The 22,862-nt window shown below is 40.7% G+C and overlaps 2 protein-coding genes across 3 annotated transcripts in view; one reads left to right on the forward strand and one right to left on the reverse strand.

The window, feature by feature from the left end:
* Positions 1–19,068, reverse strand: part of LOC125379342 (NAD(P)H-hydrate epimerase-like) — a 62,537-nt gene extending 43,469 nt beyond the window's left edge. The window contains exon 1 of the mRNA XM_048395724.1: positions 18,951–19,068. The gene's annotated coding sequence lies outside the window, so the exon portion shown is untranslated. The remainder of the gene's footprint in view (positions 1–18,950) is intronic.
* LOC125379341 lies at positions 62–9,679 on the forward strand. Of its 2 annotated transcripts, XM_048395719.1 has the most exons (3): positions 62–646; positions 3,034–8,787; positions 9,010–9,679. In XM_048395719.1, exons 1-3 carry the CDS (start codon positions 565–567, stop codon positions 9,528–9,530), a joined length of 6,357 nt encoding a protein of 2,118 aa, XP_048251676.1. In that variant the 5' UTR covers positions 62–564; the 3' UTR covers positions 9,531–9,679. The 2 variants fall into 2 exon arrangements, with proteins under 2 accessions (XP_048251676.1, XP_048251675.1); XM_048395718.1 differs by having other exon boundaries at positions 3,034–9,679.
* Positions 19,069–22,862: the final 3,794 nt, after the last annotated feature.

Genomic DNA, 22,862 nt, shown 5'->3' on the forward strand with positions numbered 1-22,862 from the left:
AGAATACTACCTCTGTTGCATAACTTCAATAATCCTGTATTTGGGTGGAATACAACTATAGCTAAAGTTTTAGATTTTCAACAGAAGTCGTTTTCTCTGTCAACTATATATTAAGAGTTGTTTCCGTAAAAAGGAAAATTCATACAGCTCTTCCTTGTACAAAGGCAGGAAAGTTCTCACTTCAACAATATGATTGAATGTTTAAAAACATGAACTATCACGCCAATGTCATTTTCAATACCACAGTTCAGGAAGTTTCCACTATCAGAAATGAGAAGTAAAAAGCAATAAGTATGAGTCAGGATTAGATAAAATTATAGAAATGTACTTTAAATCCGGTCATTTTCTGTCACTGGGTTATGAAATTAAAGATCAAAATGTTTGGAATTTGTCATCATAATAAGATAAATGGACAGATATCATACAGCTCTTCCTTGTACAAAGGCAGGACAGTTCTCACTTCAACAATATGATTGAATGCATATGCATATCATATGTGTCACTTTGTTCTAACAAAGTCTGGGCACTTTGATCACGGGTTAAAATTCCGGATTCCACCTGATTATGTTTCTAGGTTTGTCACCATACCTGTGCTCGTTGGTTTCACCTGCGTCTCTGCGTCTCTGCGTCTCTCGCATTCTGTTCGGTAAGAAACTTATTTTTATCTCACAGAGTTTTCTAAAGACCAGGGATGGTTCTCTTCTTAGTATGTTCATTATGTGAAGACCAATTTAATTTCTTGCTGCTGTCACCTTCAAAATAATAAAATCCACGACAGGAAAAGAAACCTTTTGGCTCAAACTTTACAAAAACACTGAGCCACTGACTATGTTTGTTCTCTACTGCGTGCACAGTCTAAAATATTATAATTCTCTTCCGTAAAAGGATAAAAAACCCAAAAGTGGGTCTACTAGGCACAAGAAAATACTGTAATAGGCAAAATGCACTTGACTTTTTCATTTTAAAAACTCATTTTTATGAATACACAATGCTATTTAGAAAGTGGTCAAATGTAACAAATGTTATATTTGGGATAATAAATGGCATTGTGTATTCACAGCTTTCGGCCATGGGAGCCGTGCCAATTTACACATGTCAGAGGGGTACTATATTGATGTAAAAATATCACAGAAAATTAGCTATTTTCATACTAAGTTAGGTTCTTGATCTGTTGGTCAGGCTGATATATACTGAATTGTGATTCTAATAATATGGTTTACAGACCTGTCAACCCTCCTGCATTTTGCGGGAGACTCCCTCAATTTGATGAAATCTCCCAGTCTCCCGCATGATGGACTTTTTCTCCCCCAAACAGAATTCTTCATTATTTTTAAAAATTTGCCTCCATTGTCCCTTGAGTAAAAACAAAGAACTGGATTAGTGACTCTTATCACAGCCACCGCAGTGGGACCCAGATTAACTTTTGTCTGGTAATCAACTGGTAAATAAATTCTTGTGGTGAACGATTTAACCATGTAAACTGTAAAGAAAACTCAGATAGTCTGAAGGTGCCTGAAGGGTTGAACTTTAAATGAATAATCCTGAAATGAACTGTTGTCTTCGTGTTCTTAGAGTGTTTATTACTTTGTTGCTTATCAGATTCGTCAGAAACTTTGTTAAACATCAACATACTTCAAAGTTATGTCATTTAACTCTCGGAAATGAAAACAAAATATGATCTGCAAGCGCCGTCTCCAGAAACAACACTATGCATGATTGGTTGATTCGGTAGTCGAAATAACAATGAGTTACACGATCAGGCTTCCTCATAGCTAGGGATTCAAAGTCAAAGTTTAAAGTGAAACTTATAAATTTCCTATTGACTGACATTGTGACTTGTGTGCACACAGAAATATGAACACATAGAACTTTATCAAATTTCATAAGAATGTATGATGTGATTATTTTACACGATTTGATTGGCTAATAGTTTGCTAGCGTCCCAGGGCCCCGTTCTACAAAGCGATCGTAGCACTACGAAGATCTTAACCCCCATACTTTAACATAGACTTACGACAGTCGTAGCGCTACAATCGCTTTGTGGAACGGCCCCAGATTGGCAATCTAATTTGCATACAACAGTACTTGTCAACCAATGAGATTAATACACGTCAAGGTCAGAAAGGTCAACAACGACGAGACAGATTTCATTCATAAATTGTGGTAAAACGTAATAGTACTTCCAAATATGGATACATTTCTTGGAATGGAATAACATGAGCATTTGTGGCAAACTTACAAAGCGAAGAAATGGGATTGTCAGCAGACTACCGCCGACAGAAAAAACCCAATATATCTTATTGAAATAAGGGGCCTTCACGTTGCATCAGGATAAATGCAGTTGATATTTCTTTGGCGTATTTTGTAACCCAAATCGCGCCAAATACTTAGAAAACCTGCATCATAATGAAGCCTGCCAACTGGTTGACAGGCCTGGGTTTAAGTCAATCATTTCTGTATCACAAATATATATGAAGAAACAAATCATTAACAAAATAAACAACTATTATTTGTAAGATGACAGCAAAATATTGTGCAATACATGTTTTAATCTCTCTTTTTAGTATGAAAACAACAGTGTCGAGAAAATCATTTGAGAACTTTGTGTTTTAATCCATGCTGATCATACTGATAGTAATTTTCTAAGGATGCTTTTTTTAATATTAACTTGGTGACACATCAGCCAAATTTAAATTCACAAATGTGGAATAACTTTCCACAATAATTGATTTTTATTCCACCAAGTCAGGTTATATATTACACTTAGAAAAAAAGATAATAGTGGCACAGGCACAGGCCCCATCTACGTGGTATACATGAGATTGCATGTGTAATAATTGTAACTGACTCTATTACTTAGTGACCACTTATTTTAAATATTATTCTGAAATATTATTTATTATTGTCTTTATATTTCAATCACTGAGCCTGCGGTTTTAAGAAAAATCTGTAAACCAAATAATTAATAAATAAAAGGCCTAAGTGTGACACTAAATCATACCTATGATTTTTATATAATTTATTAATTTGCAGTTTCCACACTGGAAATGAAGAATTGGTACACAGCTTTCCTCAAGATGAAGATGGGAGTCGCTGGAACAAACCATGATAAAATATCGAGGCCTGATGTGGCTGTTGGTAGAATAACTATCTTTACAGATTCATGTTTGAAACTTACTGATGGTTCTGATCCTAGACATCCTGGCACTGGCGCCATCTGGAATGATGGCTCCAAATACCGTAGTTTGGGCATTTATTTTGAAAATCCATTACAACTTGAGAACAATAAATTATTAGCAAGTAATGCTCCTGTCAAACTTGGGGATCCACCAATGCTTGAAGCCATGGTTCTATCATACCGTGGCAATCACTCCACTGTTGATATAATCAAGAAATTCAGAAAGCACTTACTTTCTAACGCTAATGATGTAAATCCATTACAACTTGAGAACAATAAATTATTAGCCATTGATGTTACTGTCAAACTTGGGGATCCACCAATGTCTGAAGCCATGGTTCTATCATACCGTGGCAATCACTCCACTGTTGATATAATCAAGAAATTCAGAAAGCACTTACTTTCTAACGCTAATGATGTAAATCCATTACAACTTGAGAACAATAAATTATTAGCCATTGATGTTACTGTCAAACTTGGGGATCCACCAATGCTTGAAGCCATGGTTCTATCATACCGTGGCAATCACTCCACTGTTGATATAATCAAGAAATTCAGAAAGCACTTACTTTCTAACGTTAATGATGTAAATCCATTACAACTTGAGAACAATAAATTATTAGCCATTGATGTTACTGTCAAACTTGGGGATCCACCAATGTCTGAAGCCATGGTTCTATCATACCGTGGCAATCACTCCACTGTTGATATAATCAAGAAATTCAGAAAGCACTTACTTTCTAACGTTAATGATGTAAATCCATTACAACTTGAGAACAATAAATTATTAGCCATTGATGTTACTGTCAAACTTGGGGATCCACCAATGCTTGAAGCCATGGTTCTATCATACCGTGGCAATCACTCCACTGTTGATATAATCAAGAAATTCAGAAAGCACTTACTTTCTAACGTTAATGATGTAAATCCATTACAACTTGAGAACAATAAATTATTAGCCATTGATGTTACTGTCAAACTTGGGGATCCACCAATGCTTGAAGCCATGGTTCTATCATACCGTGGCAATCACTCCACTGTTGATATAATCAAGAAATTCAGAAAGCACTTACTTTCTAACGTTAATGATGTAAATCCATTACAACTTGAGAACAATAAATTATTAGCCATTGATGTTACTGTCAAACTTGGGGATCCACCAATGCTTGAAGCCATGGTTCTATCATACCGTGGCAATCACTCCACTGTTGATATAATCAAGAAATTCAGAAAGCACTTACTTTCTAACGTTAATGATGTAAATCCATTACAACTTGAGAACAATAAATTATTAGCCATTGATGTTACTGTCAAACTTGGGGATCCACCAATGCTTGAAGCCATGGTTCTATCATACCGTGGCAATCACTCCACTGTTGATATAATCAAGAAATTCAGAAAGCACTTACTTTCTAACGTTAATGATGTAAATCCATTACAACTTGAGAACAATAAATTATTAGCCAGTAATGCTCCTGTCAAACTTTGGGATCTACAAATGTCTGAAGCCATGGTTCTATCATACCGTGGCAATCACTCCACTGTTGATATAAATAAGAAATTTAGAAAGCACTTACTTTCTAACGTTTATGATGAAAATCCATTACAACTTGAGAACAATAAATTATTAGCCATTGATGTTACTGTCAAACTTGGGGATCCACCAATGCTTGAAGCCATGGTTCTATCATACCGTGGCAATCACTCCACTGTTGATATAATCAAGAAATTCAGAAAGCACTTACTTTCTAACGTTAATGATGTAAATCCATTACAACTTGAGAACAATAAATTATTAGCCAGTAATGCTCCTGTCAAACTTTGGGATCTACAAATGTCTGAAGCCATGGTTCTACCATATGGTGGCAATCACTCCACTGTTGATATAAATAAGAAATTTAGAAAGCACTTACTTTCTAACGTTTATGATGAAAATCCATTACAACTTGAGAACAATAAATTATTAGCCAGTAATGCTCCTGTCAAACTTTGGGATCTACAAATGTCTGAAGCCATGGTTCTACCATATGGTGGCAATCACTCCACTGTTGATATAAATAAGAAATTTAGAAAGCACTTACTTTCTAACGTTTATGATGAAAATCCATTACAACTTGAGAACAATAAATTATTAGCCAGTAATGCTCCTGTCAAACTTTGGGATCTACAAATGTCTGAAGCCATGGTTCTACCATATGGTGGCAATCACTCCACTGTTGATATAAATAAGAAATTTAGAAAGCACTTACTTTCTAACGTTTATGATGAAAATCCATTACAACTTGAGAACAATAAATTATTAGCCAGTAATGCTCCTGTCAAACTTTGGGATCTACAAATGTCTGAAGCCATGGTTCTACCATATGGTGGCAATCACTCCACTGTTGATATAAATAAGAAATTTAGAAAGCACTTACTTTCTAACGTTTATGATGAAAATCCATTACAACTTGAGAACAATAAATTATTAGCCAGTAATGCTCCTGTCAAACTTTGGGATCTACAAATGTCTGAAGCCATGGTTCTACCATATGGTGGCAATCACTCCACTGTTGATATAAATAAGAAATTTAGAAAGCACTTACTTTCTAACGTTTATGATGAAAATCCATTACAACTTGAGAACAATAAATTATTAGCCAGTAATGCTCTTGTCAAACTTTGGGATCTACAAATGTCTGAAGCCATGGTTCTACCATATGGTGGCAATCACTCCACTGTTGATATAAATAAGAAATTTAGAAAGCACTTACTTTCTAACGTTTATGATGAAAATCCATTACAACTTGAGAACAATAAATTATTAGCCAGTAATGCTCCTGTCAAACTTTGGGATCTACAAATGTCTGAAGCCATGGTTCTACCATATGGTGGCAATCACTCCACTGTTGATATAAATAAGAAATTTAGAAAGCACTTACTTTCTAACGTTTATGATGAAAATCCATTACAACTTGAGAACAATAAATTATTAGCCAGTAATGCTCCTGTCAAACTTTGGGATCTACAAATGTCTGAAGCCATGGTTCTACCATATGGTGGCAATCACTCCACTGTTGATATAAATAAGAAATTTAGAAAGCACTTACTTTCTAACGTTTATGATGAAAATCCATTACAACTTGAGAACAATAAATTATTAGCCAGTAATGCTCCTGTCAAACTTTGGGATCTACAAATGTCTGAAGCCATGGTTCTACCATATGGTGGCAATCACTCCACTGTTGATATAAATAAGAAATTTAGAAAGCACTTACTTTCTAACGTTTATGATGAAAATCCATTACAACTTGAGAACAATAAATTATTAGCCAGTAATGCTCCTGTCAAACTTTGGGATCTACAAATGTCTGAAGCCATGGTTCTACCATATGGTGGCAATCACTCCACTGTTGATATAAATAAGAAATTTAGAAAGCACTTACTTTCTAACGTTTATGATGAAAATCCATTACAACTTGAGAACAATAAATTATTAGCCAGTAATGCTCCTGTCAAACTTTGGGATCTACAAATGTCTGAAGCCATGGTTCTACCATATGGTGGCAATCACTCCACTGTTGATATAAATAAGAAATTTAGAAAGCACTTACTTTCTAACGTTTATGATGAAAATCCATTACAACTTGAGAACAATAAATTATTAGCCAGTAATGCTCCTGTCAAACTTTGGGATCTACAAATGTCTGAAGCCATGGTTCTACCATATGGTGGCAATCACTCCACTGTTGATATAAATAAGAAATTTAGAAAGCACTTACTTTCTAACGTTTATGATGAAAATCCATTACAACTTGAGAACAATAAATTATTAGCCAGTAATGCTCCTGTCAAACTTTGGGATCTACAAATGTCTGAAGCCATGGTTCTACCATATGGTGGCAATCACTCCACTGTTGATATAAATAAGAAATTTAGAAAGCACTTACTTTCTAACGTTTATGATGAAAATCCATTACAACTTGAGAACAATAAATTATTAGCCAGTAATGCTCCTGTCAAACTTTGGGATCTACAAATGTCTGAAGCCATGGTTCTACCATATGGTGGCAATCACTCCACTGTTGATATAAATAAGAAATTTAGAAAGCACTTACTTTCTAACGTTTATGATGAAAATCCATTACAACTTGAGAACAATAAATTATTAGCCAGTAATGCTCCTGTCAAACTTTGGGATCTACAAATGTCTGAAGCCATGGTTCTACCATATGGTGGCAATCACTCCACTGTTGATATAAATAAGAAATTTAGAAAGCACTTACTTTCTAACGTTTATGATGAAAATCCATTACAACTTGAGAACAATAAATTATTAGCCAGTAATGCTCCTGTCAAACTTTGGGATCTACAAATGTCTGAAGCCATGGTTCTACCATATGGTGGCAATCACTCCACTGTTGATATAAATAAGAAATTTAGAAAGCACTTACTTTCTAACGTTTATGATGAAAATCCATTACAACTTGAGAACAATAAATTATTAGCCAGTAATGCTCCTGTCAAACTTTGGGATCTACAAATGTCTGAAGCCATGGTTCTACCATATGGTGGCAATCACTCCACTGTTGATATAAATAAGAAATTTAGAAAGCACTTACTTTCTAACGTTTATGATGAAAATCCATTACAACTTGAGAACAATAAATTATTAGCCAGTAATGCTCCTGTCAAACTTTGGGATCTACAAATGTCTGAAGCCATGGTTCTACCATATGGTGGCAATCACTCCACTGTTGATATAAATAAGAAATTTAGAAAGCACTTACTTTCTAACGTTTATGATGAAAATCCATTACAACTTGAGAACAATAAATTATTAGCCAGTAATGCTCCTGTCAAACTTTGGGATCTACAAATGTCTGAAGCCATGGTTCTACCATATGGTGGCAATCACTCCACTGTTGATATAAATAAGAAATTTAGAAAGCACTTACTTTCTAACGTTTATGATGAAAATCCATTACAACTTGAGAACAATAAATTATTAGCCAGTAATGCTCCTGTCAAACTTTGGGATCTACAAATGTCTGAAGCCATGGTTCTACCATATGGTGGCAATCACTCCACTGTTGATATAAATAAGAAATTTAGAAAGCACTTACTTTCTAACGTTTATGATGAAAATCCATTACAACTTGAGAACAATAAATTATTAGCCAGTAATGCTCCTGTCAAACTTTGGGATCTACAAATGTCTGAAGCCATGGTTCTACCATATGGTGGCAATCACTCCACTGTTGATATAAATAAGAAATTTAGAAAGCACTTACTTTCTAACGTTTATGATGAAAATCCATTACAACTTGAGAACAATAAATTATTAGCCAGTAATGCTCCTGTCAAACTTTGGGATCTACAAATGTCTGAAGCCATGGTTCTACCATATGGTGGCAATCACTCCACTGTTGATATAAATAAGAAATTTAGAAAGCACTTACTTTCTAACGTTTATGATGAAAATCCATTACAACTTGAGAACAATAAATTATTAGCCAGTAATGCTCCTGTCAAACTTTGGGATCTACAAATGTCTGAACCCTCTGTTCTACCATATGGTGGCAATCACTCCACTGTTGATATAAATAAGAAATTTAGAAAGCACTTACTTTCTAACGTTTATGATGAAAATCCATTACAACTTGAGAACAATAAATTATTAGCCAGTAATGCTCCTGTCAAACTTTGGGATCTACAAATGTCTGAACCCTCTGTTCTACCATATGGTGGCAATCACTCCACTGTTGATATAAATAAGAAATTTAGAAAGCACTTACCGGCCCCCCTGAACCTACGGGTCCTCCTGAACCTACCAGTCCCCCCGAACCTACCGGCCCCTGAACCTTACGCCGGCCCCCCTGAATTCTCTATTTTTACTGATTCATGTGGAAAAAGATATGCCAACCTTTCTGGCATTGGGGGCTACTTGAAGGTTGGCTCCAAATATTATATATTTAGTGCTGGCTTTGAAAACGAATTAGACCTTCATAATAATGATTTAGAAATGTTGCCCATTTTGGTCGCTCTCAAACTTTGGGGTTCACGAATGTATGGTGGGAACGTTCTTTTATACTGTGACAATCAGTGCACTGTTAATGCAATTAATGGACGCAAAAGGAAAAAGAAGAGTAAAGCTCAAGAAAAGATGTTAGAGTTAATTAGGGATGAAATAGAATCAAACAACCTTCATCTAAGATGTGAATACATTAAGGGTAAAAACAATCGAAAAGCAGACACGTTATCAAGACATCCTATTGAAATATTTACAAGAAAGCTCCCTCAGACCTCTACATATGAAGTATGTAATGCAACTCCTATTTTACAAGAAATTATTAGGCATCTTAACCTTTAGCCTGCTGAATTATTTTCACACTTCTTACCCCTGACTGACCACGATGATTGCGTATTGATGATAGACTTGTCATTGTTTAATTATGTACAGCTGTTTACAGGTTACAAAATTTTAAGTTATATTTAGTAGCTATATTCTCGCGATATTTTCTTTTTGAGGTAAATAAATTACTGAAAGTTTTGATATTTTGATATGTTACGCAAAGCCTTCTTGGTAAATAGATATGGCGAGTTTTATTGTAAATTCGCGAGGGATGGAGAGCCTTATGTTATCTACACATAAAGAATTGTGTATACATGATTGTTATTTTATCTGAATACAATATGTCTGTTTCAAAGCGTGTCTGATACTGTACAATCTCATCAAAATCAGATCTTAGTTCTCGCTACCGCTAAACAAAGATCTTAGGACATCCCATTACAGGTCACGTCAGAACGACCTTGCGCGAACTTTGACCGATCACTGAAATGACAAACAAGAAGTCGACATCAACCAATTCGAAAGCAGCTTTCTCAAGCTTTACGGTACTCGTTTCAACCCGGCGACTTCCATTTCAAACTACGCTTGTAAAATATGTTTACACAGTTCTCGATTAAAATTTTGAAAACTGAGGAACCGAACATTCCGGAATGTCTAATATATGGTTGAGATTGTATGGCAGTGCTTCCCACGTACTGTGCAACGTACACATCCTCCGTTCAAATGTTTATCCCACGACAGCGAGAGATAGACGAAAATTTTGACAGAATCAGTGTTACGGGCTGTTACTGTCATTCGGAATACCCCGTGTTAACGTTTTCGAGGTTGCATGATTAGAAAACACATTCCGACTGTCACTTTCATGATCAGGTAACCAACGCTTTGATTGGTCGGATGAATGGTCATTCTGACGTGACCCGTAATGGGATGTCCTCAGATCTTTTTTTAGCAATAGCGAGAACTGAGATCTGATTTTAATGAGAATTGCCAAGCGTTGGATGACTGGGCCACCCATGACCCCCAATTGCCTTGTAGAACAGCGGTAAATCTGCATATATTTGCATAGATATGGTATATTATGAATTGTGTACTGTTGATTGTTTATTTGATGACAATGCTTGTCTGATACTGTAAACCCTCCAGTAGAGGTAGCGCTGCATTCGTTGAGGGAACACGGTTCCAGAGTTTTTTCACCAATGTTTTTTTCTCTGGTTTTACGTGTCGGGCTTCAGCTACCTTCAGACCATTTCATCTGTACATCTGTACACAGAGATGCCAACCGTTACAATTTTGGCGTAACAGTTACAATTTTGGCGTAATAGTTACAATTTTGGCGTAATAGTTACAATTTTGGCGTAACAGTTACAATTTTGGTGTAACAGTTACAATTTTGGCGTAACAGTTACAATTTTGGCGTAACAGTTACAATTTTGGCGTAATAGTTACAATTTTGGCGTAATAGTTACAATTTTGGCGTAACAGTTACAATTTTGGCGTAACAGTTACAATTTTGGCGTAATAGTTACAATTTTGGCGTAACAGTTACAATTTTGGTGTAACAGTTACAATTTTGGCGTAATAGTTACAATTTGGTGTAATAGTTACAATTTTGGCGTAATAGTATCAATTTTGAGCTGATAATTACTCTATTAGGCTTGTCCCCCTTCAAATCAAATTTTTTGTCATGAATTATTTAGATTCATAAATATCCTGGAGAGCAAATTGTTAAATTAAATTAAATTAAAACACCAGTGATTACTGATTACTGCTCTGATTACTCCAAAGCTTCAATTTGAGTTGGCATCTCTGTAGATATATTTATGTTGGTTGACATGTTTCATGTTAGAAGTGTCAATTAAAAGTCTTTTAGTGGTGTTGGTATTGTTTCATGTTAGAAGTGTCAATTAAAAGTCTTTTAGTGGTAATTTTTGTATATATTTGCATATATATGGTATATTATGAATTGTGTACTGTTGATTGTTTATTTGATGACAATGCTTGTCTGATACTGTAAACCCTCCAGTAGAGGTAGCGCTGCATACGTTGAGGGAACACGGTTCCAGATTTTTTTCACAAATGTTTTTTTCTCTGGTTTTACGTGTCGGGCTTCAGCTACCTTCAGACCATTTCGTCTGTACATCTGTACACAGAGATGCCAACCGTTATGGTTTGACGTAATAGCCTAAAATTACACAAATCCCACAAATTATGATTTTTGTCATTTGTTTAACGAATTATTTAGATTCATGAAATATCCTGGAGAGCAAATTTTTAAAGCATCGCTGATTACTGATTACTGCCCTGTTTACTCCGAAAGATTCAGTTTTGGTTGGCATCTCTGTAGATATGTTTATGTTGATAAAGATGCTGTCTGTTTTTCGTTCTCTGTCGGTGTTTGTAGCTGCATTGGAATTGTTTCATGTCAGAAGCATTAATAAAAAAAGCTGCGTGCCACACAGTTGTATTTGGTTCATGTTGTTGATTATGGGTCAATTTGGACAGTCTAGGAAATTTTCAAATGAGATAGGTTGGGCCAGACAAAGATTGTCCAGGTTTTAAGGGTTGTTACAGGAGTCATGAAATAGTGAACTTCTGCAGTACTGTGCTCTCTGCAAGCCAAGTACATCTCTGTATGAAGACAACAATTCTGCAAAATATATTCCATGACTGCGAAATCCACTTGTTTTTACTTGTGATTGAAAGTTGTTTGATGCCAGTCAGCAATATTAACAACAAGAAGGCTATCCATTTATGTTGTGATATAGTTCCACACTACCAAGGGCTGTAAACGCTACATTTATATTACAATGGATCAGTGTCCACTCGACTTTCAGTCTCAGCTCCCTGGGGAGTGTTCAAGTTTCATCACACTTTCTGGATCTGTCAACCCAGTGGTTAATAGCATGCACACCACCATGACATCAGGCTATGATGACACACAATAAACCCACTCACACTACAACCACCAATTCCTTTTAGAGACCAACCATTTAGTTTTCTTGGTGGGGCTGAGATTTTTGTTGGACACATAATATGTTTTGAGTCACTGCTTCAAGACTTTGTTTCTCTGAAAGTAGAGCTTATTTTTCACCCATTTCCAGCACAACTCTCAACAATCCCTCTGTTGGTATTCTGGGAAAGTCTGTATACATGGCAACTCTCAACAATCCACCTGTTGGAATTCTGGGAAAGTCTGTATACATGGCAACTCTCAACAATCCCTCTGTTGGTATTCTGGGAAAGTCTGTATACATGGCAACTCTCAACAATCCACCTGTTGGAATTCTGGGAAAGTCTGTATACATGGCGACTCTCAACAATCCCTCTGTTGGTATTCTGGGAAAGTCTGTATACATGGCGACTCTCAACAATCCACCTGTTGGAATTACGGGAAAGTCTGTATGCATGGCAACTCTCAACAATCCACCTGTTGGAATTCTGGGAAAGTCTGTATACATGGCAACTCTCAACAATCCCTCTGTTGGAATTACGGGAAAGTCTGTATACATGGCAACTCTCAACAATCCCTCTGTTGGTATTCTGGGAAAGTCTGTATACATGGCGACTCTCAACAATCCACCTGTTGGAATTACGGGAAAGTCTGTATACATGGCAACTCTCAACAATCCCTCTGTTGGTATTCTGGGAAAGTCTGTATACATGGCAACTCTCAACAATCCATCTGTTGAGATTACGGGAAAGTCTGTATACATGGCGACTCTCAACAATCCCTCTGTTGGAATTACGGGAAAGTCTGTATGCATGGCAACTCTCAACAATCCATCTGTTGAGATTACGGGAAAGTCTGTATGCATGGCGACTCTCAACAATCCCTCTGTTGGAATTACGGGAAAGTCTGTATACATGGCAACTCTCAACAATCCCTCTGTTGGAATTACGGGAAAGTCTGTATAGATGGCAACTCTCAACAACCCACCTGTTTGAATTACGGGAAAGTCTGTATACATGGCGACTCTCAACAATCCCTCTGTTGGAATTACGGGAAAGTCTGTATACATGGCAACTCTCAACAATCCCTCTGTAGGAATTACGGGAAAGTCTGTATAGATGGCAACTCTCAACAACCCACCTGTTGGAATTACGGGAAAGTCTGTATACATGGCAACTCTCAACAATCCCTCTGTTGGAATTACGGGAAAGTCTGTATACATGGCAACTCTCAACAATCCCTCTGTTGGAATTACGGGAAAGTCTGTATACATGGCGACTCTCAACAATCCACCTGTTGGAATTACGGGAAAGTCTGTATACATGGCGACTCTCAACAATCCCTCTGTTGGAATTACGAGAAAGTCTGTATGCATGGCCACTCTCAACAATCCATCTGTAGGAATTACGGAAAAGTCTGTATACATGGCAACTCTCAACAATCCACCTGTTGGAATTACGGGAAAGTCTGTATACATGGCAACTCTCAACAGTCCATCCATGGGGATTACGGGAAAGTCTGTATACATGGCAACTCTCAACAATCCACCTGTTGGAATTACGGGAAAGTCTGTATACATGGCAACTCTCAACAGTCCATCCATGGGGATTACGGGAAAGTCTGTATACATGGCAACTCTCAACAATCCACCTGTTGGAATTACGGGAAAGTTTGTATACATGGCAACGCTCAACAATCCATCCATGGGGATTCCGGGAAAGTTTGTATACATGGCAACGCTCAACAATCCCTCCATGGGGATTCCGGGAAAGTTTGTATACATGGCAACGCTCAACAGTCCATCCATGGGGATTCCGGGAAAGTCTGTATACGTGGCGACTCTCAACAATCCCTCCATGGGGATTCCGGGAAAGTTTGTATATACAGATGACTCTCATGCTAAAAAACAATCCACCTGAGGGCATACTGGGTAATGATATTCATCCACAGAGGCAACTAAATGGATTGGGTGCTCAGGCTTGATGACCATGATGTGAGCCACTGGATTGTCTGCTCCATACTCGATTATTTACAGACCACTGTCAAGTAGCTGGAATCTTACTGGTTGCAGTGTTAAACAACAAACAAACAAACAGTCCACTCTGTTTTGATGATGAGTCTTATGATAGAAGGGAGACAACTCTCAGTTTCTTGGCTAAGGTTCCAGAGTCCAGTGATCTGATAGACTGAGGTGAGGTGAGGTGAGGTGAGGTGTGGTAAGGTGTGGTGTGGTGTGGTGTGGTGAGGTGAGGTGAGGTGAGGTAAGGTGTGGTGTGGTGTGGTGAGGGGAGGTGTGGTAAGGTGTGGTGTGGTGTGGTGAGGTGAGGTGTGGTGAGGTGAGGTGTGGTAAGGTGTGGTGTGGTGTGGTGTGGTGAGGTGAGGTGAGGTGAGGTGAGGTGAGGTGAGGTGAGGTGAGGTGTGGTGAGGGGAAGTGTGGTAAGGTGTGGTGTGGTGTGGTGTGGTGTGGTGTGGTGTGGTGTGGTGAGGTGAGGTGAGGTGAGGTGTGGTGAGGGGAGGTGTGGTAAGGTGTGGTGTGGTGTGGTGAGGTGTGGTGAGGTGAGGTGAGGTGTGGTGTGGTGAGGGGAGGTGTGGTAAGGTGTGGTGTGGTGAGGTGAGGTGAGGTGAGGTGTGGTGAGGGGAGGTGTGGTAAGGTGTGGTGTGGTGAGGTGTGGTGTGGTGTGGTGAGGTTAGGTGAGTTGTGGTGAGTTGTGGTGTGGTGTGGTGTGGTGAGGTGAGGTGTGGTGAGGTGTGGTGTGGTGAGGGGAGGTGTGGTGAGGTGAGGTGTGGTGAGGTGTGGTGTGGTGAGGGGAGGTGTGGTGAGGTGTGGTGTGGTGTGGTGAGGTGAGGTGAGGTGTGGTGAGGTGTGGTGTGGTGTGGTGAGGTGTGGTGAGGTGAGGTGAGGTGTGGTGAGGTGTGGTGTGGTGAGGGGAGGTGTGGTGTGGTGTGGTGAGGTGAGGTGAGGTGAGGTGAGGTGTGGTGAGGGGAGGTGTGGTAAGGTGTGGTGTGGTGAGGTGTGGTGTGGTGAGGTTAGGTGAGTTGTGGTGAGTTGTGGTGTGGTGTGGTGTGGTGGGGAGAGGCGTGGCGTGGCGTGGCGAGGCGTGGGGTGGTGGGGTGGGGTGGGGTGTGGTGTGGTGAGGTGGGGTGGGGTGGGGTGGGGTGGGGTGTGGGGTGTGGTGGGGTGGTGAGGTGAGCTGAGGTGAGGTGAGGTGTGGTGTGGTGTGGTGTGGTGTGGTGTGGTGTGGTGTGGTGAGGTGTTGTGAGGTGTGGTGTGGTGTGGTGTGGTGAGGTGAGGTGAGGTGTGGTGAGGCGAGGTGAGGTGAAATTGGGTTTAACATCGCATCCAAGATAATTGCACTTATTTAGCGACGTGCATGTGCAGCAGCCATAAAATTTCCGAGTCCCGTGATGGGATTCGAACCACGGACCTTCTGGATCCGAGGTCATAACGCCTTGTCCACATGACCAAAGAGGTTAACCCCGTCAGCAAGCTGACAAGGTAAGGATGTCATCTGTAGAATGACTCCAAGCCCTGCTACATACTCCCCCGTCAACAGAAGGCATGTCGCGGGCCGCATAGTAGGGTACTGAGGCTTATTTTGCTCAAATTTAATATGAACGTGCTCAGCCCCACGTTGGGCGCCAATGCAGCCGCCATCAAATTTCCGAGTCCCGTGATGGGATTCGAACTATGGACCTTCTGATCGGAGGTTAGACGCCTTGTCCACATGACCAAAGAGGTTAACCCCCGTCAGCAAGCTGACAAGTTAAGGATGTCATCTGTAGGATGACTCCACGCCCTGCTACACATGCATGTGTGTGGCTGCTTGTACTAGTCTGGAATGATGCTGATTTATAGTGCTAGCTCACTGAGATACCATGCCACAGTTGGCTAAGTACCAAGTAACAAGTACCATCTTACAGTCAGCTTCAGCTAAAGACAGCGTGTAGACAGAAGTCAGACACACAATGGAAGGATGGCCTGACCAGCGAAGTCAAGTTAGTAGTCAAGCAACACAACATCAGACATACAGAGAGGAATTGACATGTCTGGATGGTTTAGTGTTTAAAGGACACCTACTGGTGGTACCAAATAGTAGCAGAAACGAAATGCTTGAGAGAATTCATAGTTCACACCCGGGAGGAGTGAAATGTAAGAGACGAGCAGGAGAAGTCCTATTTTAGCCCGGGGAGGCCACAGGTATTGAGAGAACTGTTGCATCGTGTGGAATATGCGCAGATATCAGAAAGGAAATTCCTCCGAGACCCTGGTCGAACGGAAGTTCACATATACTAACTGTTGATTATTTCTCCAAGTGGCCAGAAATGGTTCGGCTAGAAGATACAACCTGTCAAAGAGTAATTCTTCACCTGGAGAGCCAGTTCGGCAGGTATGGCATTCCAGATATCGTCATGAGCGATAGCGCCACAGTAGTCAAGTTCGGAATTAAAGAAATTCGCCGCAGAATACGACTTCAGGGTTAGAAACTAACAGTTTTTGTCCACTAGTCCTTATGATGATAACATATAGCAAAACCCTTAAAACAGGCCAATTTCTACTAGTCCTTAGGATACCTTTACTATTGGGCAGTTTGGTAAGGACTACAGGACTAGTGCCAATTTCTAACGCTGGACTTCGAACAAATCACTTCTAACAGACAAGCAGAGAGAGAAAGCATCTGATCCTTAAAGTCCTATCAAGGGATAGGAAAGTCTCCAGCTCAATTACTCTTGGGGAGGAGATTGAGAGGAACTGTACCAATGTCAAACTCATTACTAAGCACTGAACATACAGAGCAAGACAGCAACCTACTCCAGAAGAGACAAGTCAGTCAACACAAACATTACAAAGGTAACACTGATCTGAAACCACTAAATTGGTTGTATTATCGTCCATATAATGCGAAACATACGTCGTCGCAACGTTTTCATTAAATGTTTAAACAACGTAAGAAATAGATGTTGTGACAACGTTCTGCATTGGTTGTATTATCGTCCATATAATGCGAAACATACGTCGTCGCAACGTTTTCATTAAATGTTTAAACAACGTAAGAAATAGATGTTGTGACAACGTTCTGCATTGGTTGTATTATCGTCCATATAATGCGAAACATACGTCGTCGCAACGTTTTCATTAAACGTTTAAACAACATAAGAAATAGACGTTGTGACAACGTTCTGCATTGGTTGTATTATCGTCCATATAATGCGAAACATACGTCGTCGCAACATTTTCATAAAACCTTGTCACAACGTAAGAAATAGACGTTGTGACAACATTCTGCATTGGTTGTATTTTGGTTTACACACAAAGTCGTAGCAACCTTTCTGGTAGTCTACAGAATCACGTTGTGACAACGTAACATCACAACGTTGTAGCAACGAAAAGTAAACGTTGTAACAACGTAGAATTGTTTGCTGGGTGAGCGGTTTGCAGACTGAGGTCCAGGCACCATAAGGGTTAAATGTCACTGTAGGAATACAGTTAGACTAACATATAGTCTCTGAAATGAACATATCGTACATAAAAAAACAGTTGTTCAGTTATCTTAATAAAAATATAATAAAAAGGATCCCAGTGACTCTTCATTTTCAGATACTGCAGTGATCTAGACTTGCCAAACATTATAGACTTGCATGGGCTGTATTTGATATATATTTGTATCAGGGTCTGTAATACAGTAATAGCTCACATGTTATTCCAAAACACACGAGCAGTTTGAATATCCCGCGTTATGATCACATCACAACACTGAAATGTCAGCGTAACCTGAGCTCGCAGCACGTGGTTGGCTGTGTATACAAACAAAGCACAGGCCCCTGAAGCAGGATAGTAATATTACTGAAACACCGGACCCATATATATAAATAGACAAGGTACGTCACTCGCCATCTTGGCCGATGTTGACATACACTGAATCGTTTAAAATAAAGGGAAATTAACGTATGTCATGTTCACAGTAACCCCCCCCCCCCCCCCCCCCACATACGCACTGTATGTCACAAACCTTCACTTTTTTGCAATTTATTGCCTATATCGCGTGATTTTATCGAGATATTGGCTCAATCGCCTCTGTCGGTAACGGAAGTAAACAAAATCTCCGCGCTATATGGCGTCGAGCGCTCTGATTGGTCGGCGCGAAAACCACAACAAACGCACGTGCTGGTATTCAAAAAGCAAAACAAACGAAGATAACGTGTCAGCATCTGAAAGAAGACCCGAAAACAAATTAATTTCTTGGTAAGCATAAAATTAAAAAAATTATTGGTTAAAGAAAATACCATACACATCACACAAATATGCATGTACATATTTTGAATACATTTTAAAATGTTTATAAAATCTGATACCTGACCAGTGCAATGTAACTATTCATTACAATGAGTAATATTACTATCCTGCTTCAGGGGCCTGTGAAACAAAGTCACGTGCGCCGATTGACATTCAGCGATTTTCGCTGATATTTCTGTAGGACAGCCGTTCAACTTACCTTGTTAATTATCTTCAAATTTCGTTTTAGGATGGTGTTCCATCCATATATCCTTGCCATAGCTTGTAATTCGATTTTTATTCGTGGCTTCGTAACTTTGCGCGTTTCGCTTACTTACTTACTTATACTAGGAGATTTTACGTGCGCGTTTCGCGCCTTGGTCGCCATTTTATCGTCGTGCTTCGATCACGTGTCATGAGTTTGCACGTTTTTTTTGCTATAGTTTTCTTAAACTATTGGTGATTCTCTCATTTATTTTGTTGATTATGACTTTCTCTTGACATAATTCCTATTAATTAGGCGTATTATGTTTTTGAATTGTTTCAAGTCGCGCTTTAAGCTGGTTCCCGGCTCCCTATGCGCGTCGCACACTGTGTTGTGGTTGTGTGTTTGTGCGCTTTGTTCACATATTGTCCACTAACATGGTTTACTTCATATGTGATTCTGCTCGTTACACTAATGTGTTGTTTTGATATTTTGCAGAATGTATTCTATGCGTTGTGTTTTATGTAAAAGGCCCAAGTCGGGGAAAGACCCACATCATCTTTGCCCCTACTGCAAGCCTGCGTACTCGTTTGATCATCACTGCTCTGTTTGCGCTCTGATGTAACAATTACAGACTTTAAATATTACAGAAAGGCTCTTCTTCGTTGCCAGAAATAACTTGCTTACAGAAGGAATTGTTTGGTCCAGACTCGATTATTTACAGACTGCTGTCATCTAGCTGGAATTTTGCTGAGTGTGGGGTTAGACAACAAACAAACAAACAAACAAAACCTACAGCGTTATAAGTTGAGTACCTGGAGGCATAATGACGTACCATGTTGAACTGAGTACGTGAGTAATTTCTGGTGTCTGTTATGTTGGTGGAATATTGCTGAAAGCGGAGTAAAATCATACTCACTCCTATTCTTGTGAGTGGTGGTAGCTAGTTTGTATTTGGTGAGACAGTGGATAGAATGTTTATTTTCTTCCCAGTGTCATATCAGAACCTTGTCGTCAGAGGCGACTTACGGGATCGGGTGGTCAGACTCGCTGACTTGGTTGAAGCATGTCATCGATCCCAATTTCGTGGATCGATGCTCATGATATCAATCACTGGATTGTCTGGTCCAGACTTGATTATTTACAGACCACCATCATATAGCTGGAATATTGCTGAGTGCGGTGTAAAACAACAAACCAAACCAAACTACTATCAGAACCTGTCAGGTTAGAATTGGTTCCAAGATGACTTAGTTGTCTTTGTACCCCGAAAACATTATAAGTTATCAACCAATCTGGAGAGGTATGTTGTGTGATGTACCCTGCATGTGAGCACACGTACCCTGCGTGTGAGCCCACGTACCCTGCGTGTGAGCCCACGTACCCTGCGTGAGCACACGTACCCTGCGTGTGAGCCCACGTACCCTGCGTGTGAGCCCACGTACCCTGCGTGTGAGCCCACGTACCCTGCGTGTGAGCACACGTACCCTGCGTGAGCACACGTAACCTGCGTGTGAGCACACGTACCCTGCGTGTGAGCCCACGTACCCTGCGTGTGAGCCCACGTACCCTGCGTGAGCCCACGTACCCTGCGTGTGAGCCCACGTACCCTGCGTGTGAGCACACGTATCCTGCGTGTGAGCCCACGTACCCTGCGTGTGAGCCCACGTACCCTGCGTGTGAGCCCACGTACCCTGCGTGTGAGCACACGTATCCTGCGTGTGAGCCCACGTACCCTGCGTGAGCCCACGTACCCCCCGTGTGAGCACACGTACCCCGCGTGTGAGCCCACGTACCCCGCGTGTGAGCACACGTACCCCGCGTGTGAGCCCACGTACCCTGCGTGTGAGCACATGCACCCTGAACCATCATACAGACCTGGAATATACGTCCGAAGTCTCGCAGAGAAAAACGCTTTCATTCAACCATTTTCACCGATAGCAGATGATGCAAACCGAATTACTTCCCTTTACCTAATGCATTCGGATAAACATTGGTTCATTTCAGCTCAACAGTACTAAGCGAGTTATTAGAGAAGTGTGTTCAGATATATTTCTCAGCAGGGTATGTAAGCGGCCAACGTGGAAAATAATTGCCCACTTTTTAAATAATCAGAACCTAATATTTTAATGTTAGGGGAGATAATAGATGTTACTCATCATATCAATCACTGGCAATCACTGGATTGTCTGGTCCAGATACTTTTACAGCCCAGGAACACATAGCCAGAATATTGCCGAGTGTGGTATTAAACAACAAACAGGATTATATTAGAAGCTCCTGTCCCTCATTGAGTTTGCTGATGACATGTCACTATTAAGCTGCTTATCTGTGTAAATATAATAAATTCACCGGTACACAATTTATTTTTAGGTTTGCTTGCATACAAATATGCATCACTGAGCTTCTGACTGGAGAGTGGAAGGTTGGTAGTTTGTTGTCTGATGGTGAGAGAAGGTAGCTGCGGTTACCCTGCCTGGCGCGTGGTGTTGAGGGGATAAAACAAGGATTGGACAGCATCATTTTTCTGAGAGGCGTATCCATGTTAAACTGAATCATGGTATTTCAGTGGGAAAACACTATTAAACCAGCTTTAGTCTGGCTTAGTACAAACAGCAACGTAATACCAGTGCTATAATCTTGAATGTGACCTTAAGACCCATTTCACCTCACCTCACTTCACCCCGCCTCACCTCACATCGCCTCTACCTCACCCCAGATTGCCTCAACCCACCTTGCCTCACCTCACATCGCCTCACCCCACATCGCCTCACTTCATCCCTGCCTCACCCCACCCCGCCTCACTTCATCCCTGCCTCACCCCACCCCACCTCACCTCTACCGCACTTCACCCCTCACCTCACATCGCCTCACTTCATCCCTGCCTCACCCCACCCCACCTCACCTCACATCGCCTCTACCTCACCCCACCTTGCCTCAACCCACCTTGCGTCACCTCACATCGCCTCACTTCATCCCTGCCTCACCCCACCCCATCCCGCCTTGCCTCACATCACCTCTACCTCACCCCACCCCACCTCACCTCACATCGCCTCACCTCACCTCACTTCATCCCTGCCTCATCCCACCCCACCCCGCCTTGCCTCACATCACCTCTACCTCACCCCACCCCTGCCTCATCCCACCCAACCTTGCCTCACCCCACCCCACCTTGCCTCACATCACCTCTACCTCACCCCACCCCTGCCTCATCCCACCCAACCTTGCCTCACCCAACCCCGCCTTGCCTCACATCACCTCTACCTCACCCCACCCCTGCCTCATCCCACCCAACCTTGCCTCACCCCACCCCACCTTGCCTCACATCACCTCTACCTCAACCCGCCTTGCCTCACCTCACATCGCCTCAACCCACCTCACCTCACTTCATCCCTGCCTCACCCCACCCCGCCTCACCTCGCCTCACCTCACCCCACCTCACATCGCCTCACCCCACCTCACCTCACATCGCCTCTACCTCACCCCACCTTGCCTCACCTCACATCGCCTCACCCCACCTCACCTCACATCGCCTCACTTCATCCCTGCTCATGACATTAATCACTTGATTGTCTGGTCCAGACTCGATTATTTACAGACCGCCGTCATATAGCTGGAATATTGCTGAGTGCGGCGTAAAACAACAAACCAACCAACCAACCAACCTTTTTCACAACATTTGTCACTGGACTGTCTGGTCCAGACTTGATTATTTACTGGGCACCATGATATAGCTGCATATTGCTGTGTGTGGCATTAAACAAACAAACAATAAGAAACCATAAACAAACAAAACCAAAGCTGCCAAATATATTTATTGAAGGGGGCTTACAAAAGACCATAACATAGAAATTCCATAAATCATATTTTAAGAAAACCCAATACATTTCTTGATTTTGTTTCACAGATCCTTTTTACAGCTGCATT

This window comes from Haliotis rufescens, unplaced genomic scaffold (assembly GCF_023055435.1).
Source record: "Haliotis rufescens isolate VD_foot unplaced genomic scaffold, xgHalRufe1.0.p SCAF_14, whole genome shotgun sequence".
NCBI classification, from domain to species: Eukaryota; Metazoa; Mollusca; class Gastropoda; order Lepetellida; family Haliotidae; genus Haliotis; species Haliotis rufescens.

Coding starts and splice junctions, on each gene's coding strand:
- LOC125379341 (XM_048395718.1), top strand. CDS start 565: ATGTTTCTAGGTTTGTCACCATACCTGTGCTCGTTGGTTTCACCTGCG. Junction 647..3,033: donor CGTCTCTCGCATTCTGTTCG/GTAAGAAACTTA, acceptor ATTAATTTGCAG/TTTCCACACTGGAAATGAAG.